General features: G+C 41.8%; 1 protein-coding gene across 1 annotated transcript in view; it reads right to left on the minus strand.

Annotated features, from left to right (window-relative positions):
• Positions 1–68: 68 nt before the first annotated feature.
• IRAG2 (inositol 1,4,5-triphosphate receptor associated 2) overlaps positions 69–17,897 on the minus strand; it is a 39,791-nt gene continuing 21,962 nt past the window's right edge. Inside the window, exons 20-39 of the mRNA XM_050898082.1 lie at positions 17,246–17,311; positions 16,129–16,234; positions 14,818–14,965; positions 13,919–14,000; positions 10,369–10,415; positions 10,220–10,284; positions 9,978–10,094; positions 7,724–7,806; positions 7,512–7,584; positions 6,637–6,691; positions 6,523–6,550; positions 5,807–5,947; positions 5,226–5,360; positions 4,243–4,390; positions 3,293–3,336; positions 2,525–2,602; positions 2,356–2,420; positions 1,850–1,951; positions 1,573–1,677; positions 69–465 (exon numbers count right to left, since the gene is read on the minus strand). Of these exons, the coding sequence (XP_050754039.1) occupies positions 222–465; positions 1,573–1,677; positions 1,850–1,951; positions 2,356–2,420; positions 2,525–2,602; positions 3,293–3,336; positions 4,243–4,390; positions 5,226–5,360; positions 5,807–5,947; positions 6,523–6,550; positions 6,637–6,691; positions 7,512–7,584; positions 7,724–7,806; positions 9,978–10,094; positions 10,220–10,284; positions 10,369–10,415; positions 13,919–14,000; positions 14,818–14,965; positions 16,129–16,234; positions 17,246–17,311 (1,932 nt within the window). The 3' untranslated portion in view covers positions 69–221. The remainder of the gene's footprint in view (positions 466–1,572; positions 1,678–1,849; positions 1,952–2,355; positions 2,421–2,524; positions 2,603–3,292; positions 3,337–4,242; positions 4,391–5,225; positions 5,361–5,806; positions 5,948–6,522; positions 6,551–6,636; positions 6,692–7,511; positions 7,585–7,723; positions 7,807–9,977; positions 10,095–10,219; positions 10,285–10,368; positions 10,416–13,918; positions 14,001–14,817; positions 14,966–16,128; positions 16,235–17,245; positions 17,312–17,897) is intronic.

Consider the following 17,897-nt stretch of genomic DNA (forward strand, 5'->3'; position numbering starts at 1 on the left):
TAGGTACTTGTAAAGATGACTTTTGTCAGGGGTGGGGGGGGGGGCAGATTTTCAATTTCAAGTCATGCTTTAAAGAAAAAAAAAAAAAAAAAATCATCTCCCCAAAAAACACCCACAACCCAACAAAACAAACCCAAACATGTAACCTTAAATACACTATCTCAGCTTCTCATACTGTCATCCAGAACTTGGAAGTATAACTACAAAAGTCAGAACCTTTGTTATACTGGGGGTGGTCCATTGTGTTGAAGTCCTGTATATGGCCACAACAGTTGCTGTAGTGAAGTCCAAGAGTCCCCAGTTCCTACAGGTGCTGCATCTGCTGGTCTTTGAAGAGACAGCCCAGTGAGGAAGCTTGTAAGAGCAGCAAGCAGTACCAGGATGGAAACAGAAACCCAGAGAGTTTTGTTAGCGTTGGAAAAGGAAGTCTTGAAATGAGATGCCCACGATGACACTAAATTGCACCTGCACGGAGTAAGAGTAAGTCATAGAATGGTTCAGTTTTTCTTCAAAACTTGGAAGCCCTCTTCCCACCCCACAAAACCCTAAAGCAAGCCAGACCCCTCAAACAAACATACAGATCCAAAACTATCAGAAGTGACAAGGTTGTTACTGTATTGGGAGCTACGTACAGTGGTAGCTTATGTCCTGAGTTTCAAATGCGGACTTCAGTAAGCAAGTTCTCGATAAGCTATTTAGGTGACTGACCCAACTCATAAGTCCACCCATGCTCCCTGTACCACACACTGTTTCTGAAGAGCAATCACAAAAGCTGCCTTGCAGATCATCAAGAAATCTTGCTTGTAGAAAGCACTGAAAGTGCTGGCCTTGTGTTTTATTGTTTTCTAGGGCTTTGGTGCTTTCCTTGAGGTTAGGGAGAAGCCTTATCCTCACTGACTATCCAAATCCTAGACCTCTCATGACACTGGCTACCTCCATCCTTCATCAAACAGTAGAAAAAAACCCCCTATATTAGTTCTTGCTGTCTTCTCAGTTTTACACACTAGCATAATTGTCTCCCCCTTGATCAGGAATGCTCACAGTGGAGGTTTAGCATTGTATATTCATATGGAATAAACAGTTTCTCTGCAGAGACAGCAGATCTCCTCTCCTGTAAGTCAGGGGCTTCCAAGGGATACTTATTTAGGACAGCACTCTCTTCCTTGACTTGAGATATTCAGAGAAATTAGCTGGAATAGTCTGGAGTTAGTCTTGATAACCGCTTGTGTCTCAGTGTGTGCCAAAGCTGCTGGCAAGATTTGCACAGGCCTCAAATCCTTGGTCATTTTTACAAGAGTCCATGTTAGCATGACCTGGTAGCCTAGCTATAACAGCTGTCACAGAGTAACCAGAAAAGGTGAGATCATAGCATGGGGCTCCTCTTTACCTCACCATTTAGGATTAGTAATGATCACCTGGTGGGGTGAGTCTCTGGCACCTGAGATAAACAAACCAACTGGGAATGAGTAAAGTGGGCATTAACAATCAAACCAAAGCTACAGCTTTGCTTCCTCTTCCTATGTCCACCACCCAAACATTGCTTTACCTCACAATGATGTGAGAAAAACTTACGCTGACTCTAGGTTCCATTTTGATGAAAATTTTCCTTTTTCAGAGATACTTTCCTTCCTGGATGTTTCTTCTTGTACTTCAGCAGGTGATTCCGACTGCTCATTTCTATAAGCAAGCATCAACAGTTCCAAAGCTTTTCCATCAAGCATTCAATTTGACAGAGCTCACAATAGCTTGACTTTATAGCCCTGATCAAGTGGTGGACAGTTAAGAGTTCTTTAAAAACAAACCAACCAACCCGGCACACACACCTCAGAGGAGGTTGTGTTGAACTTACTTTGTTTCAGAATGTTCATCTTCATACTCTGCCCAGGAATATGTGCTAATGAACCGCTGTAGTGAAGGACGCTTCTCATTTTGCTTTGCTCCTAGTCGTCCCCTGTCATATTTTAAACAATATTTGCCTTAATTTCCCCATCAGATATATAGCAGGAAATTAGAAATTCAGCAGCAGCCTACTCATTTGAGTAGGCCTTAGACAAATAAGTTTCAAAATTTGTTGCCTGAAATTAGGATTTTTTTTTTTTTTAAAACCGAATCCATCAATGCCAGCCGCCTAGTTTTCATATTCTAGTTCTAATGCAAGACAGTTGAGGTAATTAAAAAAAAAAGCTGTGACACTTAGTCACGAAGGCTTATTTACCTATTGAAGCATGTAAAATTAATGCGAAAGATGCAGCCTAAATGTTATTATACCTCAAGATGCTCCATAAGGTGCTTAATACAGGCACAGTTCGAGTTGAAAATTTAACCCTATTCAAAGACAAGCCCAAGTAACTTTACCAACTGCTTGATCTCCTGTTGAATTTGTCACTCCGTTCATCTCCATCAGGTTCATGGAGTTGGGCCTAGAGAAGAAGTTTGACACACTTACTGCGTTGGCATTTTCATGCTTCAGCCCAGCCAGTTTTGAGAAGGTAAAGCGCCTCACCATCTGGGAACCCTTACTTACCAGCGGCAACCCAATACCTGCATTTCCAGCACTCCTAGGCAATGTTGCAATGCTAACTCTTCGTAGGGATGATGATGGCTATACAAATAAGAGGCGTTACTGACTCTATCAAGGAATGACTGGATTACTCACTGATCACATAAAATACCATCTGTTTTTATACAAACTATACAAAAAAAAAAAAAAAGATGTTGATACTTAGCTTGAAGTGACACACAAAGAAGAATCAAATCATAAGCACAGCCCAAACCATGTTCTTTAAAGCAGCATCTTTCCACATTAACTGCTTATTCCCCCTCTAAGCATCTGACGTGAGGCTGGCTACACAGCTTCCAGCAAAATACCAAAACTGAATGTGTCTAAATTCCCCTAATGGTGCCCACAGGAATTCCTACAGTCAATCTGAATTGCTCCCGTCTATTTTTTCATCTTTCTGTGCTAAACCCTTCTTCTGTAACCCCAATGAGAGAACCACACATGAACAGTATTTCTTAACTCCTGCATGAGAGCACAGCCATTTCAGCTTCTGTGAACACTTCATCTCCTAAGTGGGACCACATGCAGTTCCCTTGGGTTGGTGGGGGGAGGTAGGGGTGATTGAAAAAATATATCCTTTGTTTGATGACATCAGCCCATATTTGAGACAGAAAAACACAAAGTCAAGCATGTAGCAGAGCACCAGCACATGACAAAGCAAAGAAAAACACAAACACACACACACTTAAAAAACACACTTGAAATTTCATGTTAGGCTGTAAAGGCCATTACCTTAAAGTTAAAAGAATTTGGTAGCTTTTTATTTGTAGATTCGTCTGTGAAGAGATCAAACATCAGAAAGGCTTACAGGAATGCAGTGAGCTTTATTTGCAACTAAAGGTCTGACTTTTTGCAGTATCTGTTTAAGCAAAGAGTGTATCAGAGTACTCTCAGAAAGCAGAAATGAGATTTCAGGAAAAAGCTTTCTATTTCATTAGATAAGTTCATAATATTCACACATTATACATCCTCTACAAGCATCAATTTCTGTTGCTATCATTAAATGTATTCTTCTATTATCGAGGCAGTGTCCTGTTACAGGACAATCTTTTACAGTCAGGAAGGAATAGCCTGTGATTCAGAAGGCTCCTGCAAGGATTTTACTGGTGTGTAAGACTGCCCTTTCTGTTTTTAAAATACATGCTTTATTTTTCAGAAGAATTTAATACTTCTCTGGCAAAGCCACAAGTACACAGTGCCATCTGAAAACCTGACCATTGTATCATCTGCTTAGAGGAGGAAATTCAGAGCACCTGCACTTAAGGAGTCTGTAATTCATATTTAGAAAAGAGCAGGAAGCATCTGTAGAGAGCAGTCAAAGCTCAGCTACCCAGAAATAGCTACTGGGAATGCTCCAGTGTGAGTGAGCACCCAAATTTACTGCTCACAAGGAATAAGATTATCACCACCACATGCAATGCAGTTTTCTAAAAGCCAGAACATTACCGCATACTTGCAATGTTTCCCCCCCACCCTGAGATTCATGACAGTTTACATACAAGTCTAATTTCAGAGAGTTGTTTCTAATACTGTTAGTAAATTGCTATTTTTTCCTCTATTTTTAGGACAGGAGATACAACAGTCACATAACCCCTCCACCAAATATGTTAAGCTTCAGCTAGATAAAGGTCTATGTGGCAGGTGCTAGAAAGAGGAAAGACGAAGCAGCTTTTCTTAGTTACCTCGATCTCCAAGAGCAGTAAAGGATCTCTCATTCTGGAGCAGGACCTGTTTCAGCTCCTCAAGTTCTGCATGTTCTTTTGCGTACATGCGCTTCAGGTTTTCCACATGTTGAATCATTACTTCCACAGCCTTGCTGACACGGCTCTCCTGACAGAGCAAGTGCAACAGCAGCAGGAAAGAGAAGCGGCTCTTTGAGGAACTGCATCATGTTTGGAGTTTAAGACTTTTTTCTTCCCTTAACCATCTACTCTCATCTTGTATCACTGTGATGCAACATCCTCTCATTTTTGTCCACCCTTTCAAAGTTTCACTACAACCCATCTCCCAACACATGCCCAAGTTACACAGGTCTCATTTCTCCAGTGATTACTCTTATCCTAAAATAAATTAGTCTTAATTTTCTGAGCCCTTAACTCCTCCTCATCTCTTTTCTCTGATCTACAGTCTCAGCTGCCACCACGCATTTGCTAGTACTGCCAAGTCATATTTTCATGCTGTTCTTTGGCATTATACACAATTACACATAACATTTGAGCAAGTCTTTGTAAATTTCCATAGATTTAGCTTATTAGCTGCCCTTTCCATAAGGCACAGAAATACCATTAGAGCATCAAGACTATTGTTATGATATTGCATTCTTGTGCGCTCTACTTGTGCGTATAGGTCCCTTTGCTGCAAATTCTTTTTTTGATTTTTGTTTGTTTGTTTTTTGTTTTAAATTGGGACCATATTTCTGTTGTGTGTTTTTGTGCAATGCTAGTGCAACGTAGCTGCTCTCATTGCCTGGGATTCCTTATAAGAGCACAAACAGTGATCTGAGAAGAGAAAGCCAGGACTAAGCTGTACTGGTCAGTCTGCATTACATACACAAGATTCCCAAATCTAATTGTGGAACCAGAAGCCTAGCAAACAGATACTGCTATCCCTTTATGTCTAGAACCTTTTAACTTTGTACAAAATACATTTACATGGAAACGGTTACCTGATTAATGGCGCCCAACATCTCTGCTCTACTGGCGACTCGGGCTGCATACTGGCTAAGGAACTGTAGGCTTTTCCGCAACTTCTTAATAATCTCCTGCGCTTGGTTATCTTCTTCACACAAAGGAACTAAAGCCTAAGAGGCATATTGGTAAGAAAAACTGTGAGCTATTAGTAGAGAAAGAAGGGTGAACCCACCTGATGACACTGAGGAGTTGTGTTCAGGCCCACCCAGTCACAAGATCAGCATCCAACATCCTCGATCAGTGTAACTTGGATTCAGACCTCCAGTGGGCAGAGACTTCAGCTTACCCAGCGTAAAATCAGCTGAAGGCAGGGGTCTTGCCCAACATCTGTGCAATAGATAATTTCCCCACTGCCTGAGCACAGAATACACTCAGATGAAGGCTACCCCTCAAATGCAAAATCTCTCATATTTCAAGTGCATCACTTAAGAACTTCATTCAGATTTGCTTATAATGTATTATTACATACACACGAATCCTAAAAAAAGCTGTATGAAGAGAGACAGTTTCACAACCGTTCATCCCATCCACCCTACCAGCCTTGGCCAATACTAACCTCTAACATCTTTAGAGCATTTGTGATCTCCTTTTTCAAATTTTCTTCAGCCAGGTCTCGGGACCTTTCTTCAAGCCTCACTCTCTTGTCCAAGGTAAACAAGTCACATTTAAAACCTAAAGATAACCTCAGAAATTCAGCCTGTTGTGGGAGAGGAAGAGATTTCAGAATAATCCAAGTGATGCAGAAGCTTTTAAAGTAGATTTGGATACTGACATGACATTTGGGACTATACCCCACGAACAAAGTTAGAGGAGAGATACAGAAGAGAACGCAAATGCGGCCCACTTCCACAAAGCCAGTCGTCCCATCTGTAGTGATGGGGGAAATAATCTGCAGCCAGAATAGGTGATATCCTGGCAGCACGCAGCGTGCCATCTGTGTCTTTTGACAAAACTGTCTTAAATCAGCACATTCTGCCTGGGAGGAGGTCACAGCTATGCTCCTTCAAGCTTGCAAACAAATGTTTCAGTAGCGAGAAATCTTTTGTTCAGTTTTACAGATTTCCATCTTTTTCCGTCCCTTCCAAAATTTCTATTGGGCTTGGAAAGACAGATTTCAGAAGCCAACTTACAGAAATACATCCGGTTTAAGCTACTCAGCATCATTCTTTTGCATAGGACAAGATATTAATCAGGGCTTATCTACAAGATCTTTCTGTTGTATCGGACAAGATCTGTCCGAGATACCTGAGGATACAAGCAGTCGAGACTTACCTCCACTTCTTTCTCATTAGGGGAGTCACTGTAGGATAAGAAGAAGCAATCATGTAACAGACTGCAGCTTTAAATTCATACCTGCAGGTGGTCACTGAAAGTCAAAACACTTACGGCTCATTTTGCTTTGTTTTTTCTCCTTTAATGCCACCTGCAGTGGGTGAACTCCCTGAGAAGAGAGGAAAAAAAAAGTTCTCAGACAAAAGAGAAAAACAGCCTCCCCAAAACAGCTTGTGAAAGTCTTTTAAGCTCCAACAGAAGCCACTGTTAAAGATTTCCAGTGTTAAGCTCTTGCCAACAATACCAACTTGTGTATCTCAGTGTATATTAGGGTTAGAGCGTCAGTAAGACAGCACGGCACTGTCACTTGTACAAAGCCCCAGAAGTTAGTTGTTTAGTTGGCTCCAACTGGCATCTAATTAGTATAGGAATGGTTGATTATAGATTTTGGCTTGAGTCCCCAGCCCATAGGTTCAGCATGTTACGTGACTTGCTACATCACTAGCTTTTAGTGAACTCCAAAGGCAAAAGGTGAGGCCACTAGAAGAGTGGAGATGTCTAAGCACAGTTCAGTAGAAACATCATCCTGCTTATCTATATCATATTACCCCAAGCTCTAGCTAGCATAGAGGATGCTGCTTTACAAATCTTTGGGGAGAGTAGGCATGCCAGAACTGTTTCAAATATCCCAACTCCTTTGCAGCTCCTAAGAAATTTTCCTTCCTGTCTAGAGGAGGATGGAGCTGGTTAGATCAGTATCTGCAGAAATCAGAGAAGCAGATTTTGCATGATAACGTTTTCTTTCTCTCCACTGCTAATCCATTTTGATCTCTAACTGCAGCTACTGTTCCTTAAAACAAAAACCCCTCATAATAATTGGTGTGGGGCAGGCAGTTCTCTGCACCTCTTGCCACAGCTCTTGACCCAGGTGACCAAGGCATGTGCTCCAGTGAGTTACACAAATGTGTTCAGCAAAAACCTCCTCTTACCTTTCCTACTGGGAACCACAGCTGGTGCTTGCTCACTCTGGTCTTTATTATTTTTCTTTTCCTGGTCGGCCTCCTAAGGGCATATCAGAGAGTAGTTATAGCAAGGGAACAGCCACAACACCACTGGAGGGGCCTGTCCCCTCCTGCAGTATTTTTCTTAGTCACTGCTCAGCCAAACCAGTTCTATGTTTCACTGTCACTAGGGCTCTTACCAGGTCTTGCTTCAGAACATTTTGAAATGCGGTTTTGTGTTCTTCCATCACAGGACAGAATTCCTTCTTGGTCAGATCCGCTCCTGGGGAGAAACATTCCCAAACCCAAATGTAACAATAAAAATGAAACAAGCCTCCCACACCCAATGTACTAGCCACGGACCAACAGGGCTAAAAGAAATTGCAGCAAATGCCAGGAAAGGGCATTAAGAAGGAGAGGCAGCAGCAAAGAACTATAAAGACATAAAGGAAGAAGTGTGACAATATGTTTGGCTTGGAAAAAATCCCAGTAAAAAGCATTACATGTTTACAAGTGAGACTATTACTCCTGGTTGTAGTTGCGCTAGTTGAAGTTACAAGAGTTACAGTAATATTCCCTTGGACAAATGAATTTCATTATTTTTGCTACCAGCACGGGGTTTTCTTTTGTTTGTTTGCTATTTAAAGAGACAGTTTATAATTAATTTTTATTTGGAATTCTATAAGCACAGGAATATGTAAAAAAAAAAAAAGTCCCATGCACAAACTAACAGGAGAAGTGATGAGTATTTGTAATTCTCTTATTTCATGTTATGGAATATCAGATGAAGTCAAGAAATAGATGCTGCTTCAGTTGCTGTTACAGAGGAGCTTGAGCACAACCAGGTCATGAAATACACACAGTTGTGGTATTTCAAGTGTCCATAAGCTTCAAACATAGTCTGCCACTTGGGCTGTCCTTTGTACCTAAAAACTGAACTAGCAGGGTGCTGATAAAGCCAACAAAATAACTCTCTTTCCCAGAAGATGAGTGGTGATGAACTGATAAGTTCAGGAACTGATGATGCCAGTTCAAGTGCAACACAAACTTTCAAGTGCCGCAATTTCGAAAAGCTTTAAAGCAGGCAAAAATAACCTCGAGGAAGACTGCTATTAAAAAGATTTTAAAAGGAAAATATTTAAGAAACTGAAGAAAGTCTGAGAGTCACACTAATTTCTTGTGTAGCAGTAAGTCTGGTAGCTATTTATACCTTTTAGAACATCTAGAAATCTTTTTTTTTTTCTTTTCTGTTTATGTAGTCATACATGCGCACACACAGATGCAAGCCAAAGAAATGGTGCAGGGAAAAGAAAAAAAAAAACCAAACACCTCCAGGTTTGAAGTGTTTTCTCTTTTCACCCTTCACATGAACAACCACTTCTGCTTAGCACTCCCTTTTGTGCCTGCTGATTTTTGCAGCAGCCCTACATATCTGACCTGGCTCCCAAGCGCTTTTACAAGACATAGTGTGGTACTAGCAAAAACCGCAAGTGAAGATTCATCAGTGTCTCCGTTCTAATACTAGAAACACTTTCTATTCAGAGATATACAACAGGCAGCAGGATTCTCAGACTTTAAAGCTATTTGGACTCTTTCTGGTCTGGTTTGCATATCTGTTTCCTCCTTGCCAAAGGCACCTAGACCACATATGAAAATTAACAGTAGAGGCAAATTAGTAGAAAGAAAATATGTTTAAGTGAGGGGACTGAATTAGATTTCGGGAAGATAGTACTAAAGAAAGAAACAAAACCAAACAAGAAATGATGACAAGAAGTCTTATATTTAGGTGAAGGTTGAAAAATGGTTACAAACAAGTATGCACACGTATTCTGTGCTGCTTATTCAGATCAGCTTTTTTAAAAATAGCTTAAATACACCGTGTACGTGTACTCCAGTTTTGGTTTGCTTTTAGTTTTTAAGCAGAAGCAGCACCATCAGATCTGGTAAGAATAATTCTTCTGGGTGTTTATGGCTGTAGTGAAAGACAGAGCCATAGACAAAGGACTCTATCCTCATCCTTCCTCTTGACCCATCCCAGTTTCTTGTGCGCTGAGCATCAGTTTTGAAAGAGAGGAAAGTGTTATTTTGTCTAGCCGTATCACTAAACTTAATGCCATGAAAACATTCTCTCTCCTCCCAAAATTGCCTGGGGCTTAGTACCCACACAATGTTTTGCCAGCTGAGCAAGCATCAAGGTTTCACTAAGTTATTTCATGTTTACTTCTTGAAGTGCTGTAGGCTACCAGCCTCCTGCAAGTAGGTAAAGCCTTATTCCTACTCAGAGTTTCGGGGAGGGTTGAGGGCACTTGCAGGCAAACGTATGTTCAACAACAGAAAAATCACAAGTTGTCATTAAGTTACTTTTCTTACTCAGCTTCCTCACTTCAAAGATGTGCGGGAAGCAAGCCGTTTCCTCACTGCGTGAGTGCCGGTGTGCTGCAGCAGTTACTGTACCTGATACAGGACCAGCCGGATACTTATTGTTGTTTTTCTCCATTGCTACGGAAGTTGGCACATCTTCCTCTTTTTCACGTGAGCACTTGGGTGATTTTTCCTCCATAACAAGGCAGCCTATAATATCAGGCAACAGAAGACAGAGCTCTTACTGTTCAGTAAATGCGCAGACTTGAGCATATCTATTTCCAAGACTTTCAGTGCAAAAGTTCACACATCTGTGCCCCAAATTAAGGGCTTACCCGTTACTGGTGCAGTGCTTTCCAAAGAGGGTGTAAGAACTTCTTGGGGTGATGTGAAGCGATCACTGCCAAAACAAAATTCTTTCAGATACTCATCTGGTATTGTACAATCTTGATAAAGGCTTTTACAAGCTTGCACAAAACCTGACCTGGATGGGATCAGACTGGCTGGTAGTGTTGGCTCTGCACAGTCAATCTTAATGGAAAGAGAGAAGAGTTAGCATCAGGGAAAGGGTTGCTGTGCGAGTAGAAAATTTGTATGTCAAAGTTTTAATAATCCCCCCAGCTGTGCCTAAATTATTTCAGCAGTGAAGAACTAGGTGGTAAGTGCATACAGATTCATCTGCTAGTCTAAAGCCACCCATACATACAGTATGTAGCTTAGCACGTTATCATCATTAGGAGTGATAACTATGTTTCTGCAGAAATCTTACCTCAGGAATATCATACTTAGAGATGTATTTTGGTTCCTGACTTCATGTTTTGCTTCTAACACACATTTTCAAATGACCAAGGTACATGTTACCACACCACTGTTCTATCTTAATGCTGTGTATCAAAATATATATCCATTTTCAAGGTCTTGACCTCAGACCCTACAAGTGAGGTGCACAGAGCTTTACTCAGCTATAGATGTCAGACTCGTTTAGGTAAATAAAAGTGTTACTATTAACAGCTCAACCAAGCAGATGATTCAGAACGCAGAAAACTCGCATGTTGTGTTGTTCCTTTTAGCGTCTGTCTTTGAATGACACTAGTTTTCAGTATTATATATAACAATTACCTAGCTACTTCAGAAGGCTTCAGGCCGCCTCCTTTGTATGCAAACAGCAGAGAGGAATTCAGCAGTTAAAGGCTGGTACGTAGTTTTGCTTATGTTCCTTTAGCCGCTACAGTGCGGTTCTGGACCCGAGTTTTATCACACCACAGACAAAACCAACATCCTCTTAAGTCTTTTAGTATAGCAAGGGAGATACTGAATGGGAAATATCCCTCTTCCTCATTTCACCCTGGATAACTCCAGCTTGCTTATTCGATTGATAGATTGGTCTCTCTTTATGGGTGAAAATACAGGGTGAAACAGAGGTTTAAAGGGTTAAGTCAGTAATGACTTGTGATGAACTCCACCCACTGCTGAAGAGGAGTGCTGAATAGAGAAAAAAAAAACCCCAAAAACAAAACCAAAACACAAACCTATCTCCAAGCAGAGAAAGTATGAGGCTAGCCAGCTTTAGGTAGTTCCCTACGCATCAAGTGTCCAAGAGCACTATTGAAGTCGGGGGGACACAACAGAAAAAAAACGTATCAGTGAGAGATCACCTATGTTCTGGTATCTTCCCTCCCCCCTCAAATGTCCTCAGAGGACCCAGGAAACCCAGCAAAGTAGAAAAGGAGGTGACCAAGGCCCTCTGTCACTTCCAAGAGCAACCGACTGCTCCCAGCATCAGTAAGTGCCTTCTCTCTCCTCTCTGCTCACTCACCCATCGGAGCTCGGCTGTACTCACAGAGCCTTGCCCCAGCCAGCTGGATGTTTCCTCTAATGCAAATCCAGGCTATTTTTATTCTTATTTGAATTTTTCATTAAGCTTAAGGAAGTACAGCATTGCATTTGCCTTGTTCAGGCCATTAGGTCTACAGGAGTATTAGGGAAGGAGAAGGTGAAAATGAATAGCGTGTTGAAATAAAAGAAAAGAAATCTAAAGGGCTTTTAAAACAAACACACACACATCCCCACACCACCCAACCAAACAAAAGAACCCTTGCATCACCTGGAACTGACTAAAGTGATACGTTATTCTACATGTCCTCTCCGTCCCCAGGTAATCACATGGTCAGTGGTTTCTGTTTGCAGTGAAGGAAAATCCTCAATTCAGTTTTTAAAACCCCATACTGACTATTAGGATTGTGAGCTCCCATGGATTGCACAGGGTACACTTAAAGAGAAACACCACCACCACCACCCACATTCTAGATTTCCTGATAAAATCTGTTTGCACAGGGCATTAGAGAATGGTTCTTCTTCCTAATAAAAGGATTGTGTCAAAGAAGATCCTGCAGTACAATCCTAATCACTTCCCCCCCCCCTCATCCCTTCGATTAGCATAATAATCCAAGGATCCTCTATCACAACAGACAAATTCTGGCCACAGTCTTGTATAACTCCTCCCAAACAAGCATTAACATTTGGAAGGCCTATCATCTGGTTTTTAGGCCGTGATATCACTTTCACATTTAGAGATCAAAACAACTATAAAAAGCCAAAGCTTCATCTGGCTCTCACAAAAGCTCCTTTATTAAATAGCCCGTAAACTCCTACAGTGACAACGCTTTGACAAAATAACTTGAGTTACTTACATGCTGAAGGGCTCTATCTGCTCAAACACATCTGCAACCACAGTATAAAAAAACCACCAAACACCTAGGGAGACTTTTCCTATTAAACAAGGATATTCAAATTTTGCTGCACATCAGTTTTTAGAACAGTTACTGGACACAGCCAATTTGCCTTTTCTCTGGGGCAACTTTAACATTTTCATTTTCCCCCTCTAAAATACTCATACAGAAAGTTTATATAAAAAAAAGGGGCAAAAATGGAAAATGACATTTCTGAGCCCAGCTGGAGTTACAGAAAGCTCCAGAGTAGTGAAGCACAGGCATTTCAAACAACTTTGCAAGGCTGTGACTTTCTGGAAGGACTGGATAAAGCAAGAGCCCTTGAGATTATCCTCTTTAAGGTAGCTTAAGTAGTAGCAGCACAAGCTAGGAGTTCCTCACCTGCTTTACCCCAACCAAGTCAGCGTGCTGAAACCACAGGCAGTCCCCACCACTCTTACTTTTTACCCTCGCTGCACTTTCTGCCTTGATTTGCTGCTACAACCGGATCACTGCTGCACTTGCAGGTACCACACACCAGCTAGGGTAGGTCTGAGGTTGCCTGCTCATGGCTCTTGCAAAGGTTATTTCCAGGTTCACAGAAACCACTGACCAATATTCTTCCATCATCACCACCACCAATACTGGAGTTTGTAAAGCTAATTAGAAGCCCTGCGTGGCAGGGCTGAGGTCTAGATTTCAATAGCGAGCCTTGCGGTACTGAGCACAGAGCACAACTGGGTGTGCTGAGCTGCAGCTCATCTTGCTGTTGCCATGAGAAAGCCGACTGACAGCTCAAGCTGTAGATGCAGGATTCAACACAGCAGTGAAGGCATATCTGAGCACATCAGCTGAAGGAAAGTTTTTATACAGCAAAGATGTCATTTTTGAGCTGTTACACAGTAGCCATGGGAGAAAGTGCAGAGAAAGGCAGCATTCACAACTAAAACGTCCTGTGGCTTCTTGCAGGTGGATAACAAGAGTGAAATCACTCAGACTTCCCTAGCAGAACTGAGTATTACTGCAGAAACAGCACTGTCTCAAGCCTTGAAACCACATTTAAAATACTCCCCAGCTAAAAGCATGACCCAAATGCACGTGAACATCAAGACATTTGGGTCTATAACTACAGTATTCCACAAGTGTGCCCGAATAGAAGGGACTACCCCACACAGAACAAGATGTCACAGCACCCTGCAGACTGATGCCTGCTCCATTCACCTTGGAGCAGTGCCAATTTATAGCGGCTCAATCTGGATCCGAGTAAGGCACTAAAGGCTTGAACCGATTCAAAACCACATCTCGGGCATCAGAGACAGCACTCACCTCAATAAGCGAGGAGTCCATCATTGTAATGGAAACAGGAAGATCTGCATCAGTATAGTTACCAGCAGAGCATATTTTCCACCTGGCAATACACATTTTATTTGCATATTGCCCAAACAGTAGTGATATATTTTGCTCATTTTCCTTAAGCACATAACAACTGAAGTCACCACTGTCTGTAGAGTCAGACAGCTGGTCTCTCAGAGAAAGAGAAATTCATCACTAACATCAATCCCTCCTCCCCCGAACGGCAAGAACCACCACCAGTCCTTCTCCCAACCTCCTCCACACTGCACAATTCTACAGAAAACCAGTGACAAAAGCTTCACAAGCTGCTGAGTCTTTTGCTGCAGACTGCCTGCCTCTGCATCTTCAGGAACATCTTTATCTTTTAAAAATATTCACCAACAATAGTTAGCTAGCTTTCATAATCTTAAGCAGTTCAATTTCTATTTTAAAGATCTAAGGAGGCAGCTTGATAAGCAAAGACCTCAGAATTCCTGCTCTAAACTCTGCAAAAAAATGTGACTCCTCAAAGCCAATAGGATTTTGGCTCCTAAATGGGAGTGTCAGTTGTGAGTTAAATACTGAAAATAGACATACAAGAATGCCTACATCATGCCTCAGTTCTCCAGCACGAAATGGAAACACCATCACTGTATTTGGCTGGTGGTCATACCAACAGTTTCAGTAAAAAGTTTTAATATTACTTTCGTGAATAGAAGCAAAGTTTTGCCCCGTAACACCATTAGCTGACCACCGAGTGTCGAGTATTTCCTATAAGGGATGCCCTGCTGTTGAGCTCAGCACGTGCTGGGGACACAGCTTTCCCTTGGAACCTGCTAGATCCTGTGGACTCTTCCACCCTTCACCCCAAAGAGGTTATCCTGCCGTCTTACTTGCACCCCACTGACGTCACATCTGAAGCGGATGCGTGTCCCAGATCGCAGCTTTCAAACGTGCAGCTGCCAGAGCTCCGTCTACAAGGCTGACCCCAGTCGTGCACAGAGGAGTTATTTGGGCATGAGGTTTCCAAGGTCAGAGCATCTGTTAAGAGAGACAAGTGTGAAGAGTGGTGGTCATTGGCAAAGTTGGATTTAGTCACATGTCAATTTTTGACTAAGTCTAAAATAATCAAGAAGCAGACCAACCAAATACAGATTTATAATAAGGCAGCTTCCATCTTGGTATGAAAGGGTTAGGTTATATAGCCTTAACATATTTTGTAGATGGAGAGTCTGCAGCACCTGGGGATGGGGATTTTCCATCAGTCAGGTTATAGAAACTTCCACATAGGACATCTTTGTGGTAGTGAACTGTTTTGTGTGGCAGAGAGGGCTGGGAAATAGATCATCTTTTTTTGTATCAATACTCAATTAGTGCAAGCCAAGAATACCTGCCATATTTGTGGCTGGATCATGATATTACAGCAAGTTGCAAGAACACTCCGAGTTGGCCCACTGAAACAGCCCTTTCAGAGCAGCAGAGCGCTCTTTAAGGAGCATGTGCAGTCAAGCAAGATCTTCTTCCATCTCCCCCAGTATGGTGTAGAATTACATTTGAGCGTTCTACAGTTTGTGCGAGAAGAGACTCTGTGTTGTACCAGCTTCCTGCTGGAAGACACACTTTGTTTATAAAATCCCAAATGCACTCCGCAGTTCTGTGGCCCCGCAATACCTATCTGTCAGTGGTTGCTTTTAATACTCGTAAGGCTTGAGAGTTGCAGGGAAGTACAAACACCGTATGAATGCAGGAGAAATCAACAAATACAATTATTTGGTTCTCAGGAGCTATGTTACCCGTTCAAGTTTTTAAATCACGACTGACCTCAGCTCAGTAGCAACGTAGGACATCACTTGCTATCTCAGTGTGTGCCAGTCAACAGAGCAAATGGGAAGAACATAACTCAAGCCCTCTTGATCCAGACTGGCAAGCATCTTGTCAGGAATATCCTTGGATGTATGATTTATACCAATAGTTCCTTAAGCTTTTGGGGACTCCTGTTAGACTGACAACCACCTTTTCAGGCCTTTCATTGCAAGCATTATAAACATGGTTCAGCCTCCTGGATTACATGCAGAAATAGGCTAAAGCCAACAACAGATTTTCCACACTCTACCAACACGTTTAGCACCATTGATACTGTTCTATCAACTCTTCCTATATTTCAGGAGAGACACAGAAAAATGGCCAACACCACCAGGTCTTACCTAGCAGAGATGTACTACGCCAGTGTGAAATATCCGAGGGCAGTGTCCTGGGAAGTTCAGTGCACAAGGTGGGTCCTTCACTCCACAGTCGTTTAGAGCAATGGAGCTGCTAATTGAAAAATAGAAAGTGCTGCTGCTGTTCAATCACGCTGAATACATTAATGCCACCAACTCCCCCCCACACACGCAGTTGCATCTGCATAATGTAATACTAACAGTTACACAAATACATCATCTGTTGCTTTTTTGCCTAGAAAAGCTCACATCCTTAATGGGCAGAACAGAGACAGGAAGAGGTAGCATAATTCAACTTTACATTTGCAACAGACATGTTGGTTCAAGCTAGGTCTGGAACTAGATACTACAAAACCAGGCAAGATGAGCATGACAGGAGAACAAAAAAAAAAACCCAAAACCAAAAAACCCCAAAACCACCCACCCAACCAACCAACCCCCCGTGAAAAACAAACAAAAAACCCCCCAAAAACCCTTTCAGCCAAGCCAAGCCAACCCAACCAGATAGATTGAGAAGGGGAACACTCATCCAGTGTCCAGCACCTGCTACACAGGTCAGGTTTCCCTCAGCAGGAGCAGGAGGGCAGCTCCAGCTCGGCTGCACGGAGACAAAGCACTGCCCCCACCATCCCCTGCCCCTGGATGCACACCTCTTGCTTGCTGTTTAGTGCTGAAGAGGCGTCATCTGAAGGTGGCTAGAGGAAATTTCTGAAGCAACAATTACGCAGCTGCATTTGACCTAATGTTGCTAAGTGATGAAAAATGGAAAAGAAATTGGAAGATGTAGCCCCATCTTCAGCCTCTGATCCTTCTCAGAATGCAATTTATCAGACGTCTGTATTTTGTCACAGTGACTGCTCAAAAGCAATAGGAAACTGGTTTTGCAATAAGGTTTTGAATATACTTTTATATGTGTATATACATGTGCATGCATATATACTTAAATAAGTATCTCAAATTATTTTTATTGAATGTTTAACTTGTCAAAGTTTCTCACAAAGAAAGTTATTTATTTCCTTCAGGTCATGAAAATAAATAAGAACAAACAAAACTAGTGTTACATTTTAACAGGCTCAGCAATGGTCATAACAAGCACACTTACCTTGCCTTTCACCGGCTCATCTGATGTGGACAGCAGACCGTAGTGAGATTCTAACTCTGCACAGCACTGTTGCAATAGAGAAATAGTTTAAAGCAGGCAGACGTAGAAGAAAAAAAAAAGGTTAAAAAAAGAAAAAGGAACACTACTACTGATTATGAACAAAATGGAATTTTATCTTTCTAACTGAACTATTTTCAGCTGTCAGGAAAACTATGCAGTTGTTTCCCCTTGCTACTTTCAGCCGTTAATTCTGCAGACCTTTATGCACAAATACAAGTTTTATTCACAGGCAGCTGGTCCGCAGTTTGGATTCTGCTCCTCTGATGCCCCTGTTACAGCCTAGGATACATTTTAGGATCTTCTGTTTGTCTTTATAAATACCTTGTTATTCTATGTTAAATCCAGACCGTTCAGACCCTGAGCTATAGCGTTCCTTACTAGAGCGGTTGGGAAAAAAGTCTTCCCACAATGTCTCCCCCTCCACCCCCTTTCCGAACTTGAAGAAAGTATTTTTATTCAAAGCAAAGCACTCCAGAGTTATATAATTTCCAACATATTTCCGCAGAGGGGCACAAAGGTAATAACTGTTTCACTGCCTATTCCAATGTCTGAATACTGAAAAATATTTTATTACAAGATTTTAAACATTTGT

This window comes from Gymnogyps californianus, chromosome 1 (genome assembly GCF_018139145.2).
Source record: "Gymnogyps californianus isolate 813 chromosome 1, ASM1813914v2, whole genome shotgun sequence".
In the NCBI taxonomy this organism is placed as follows: Eukaryota; Metazoa; Chordata; class Aves; order Accipitriformes; family Cathartidae; genus Gymnogyps; species Gymnogyps californianus.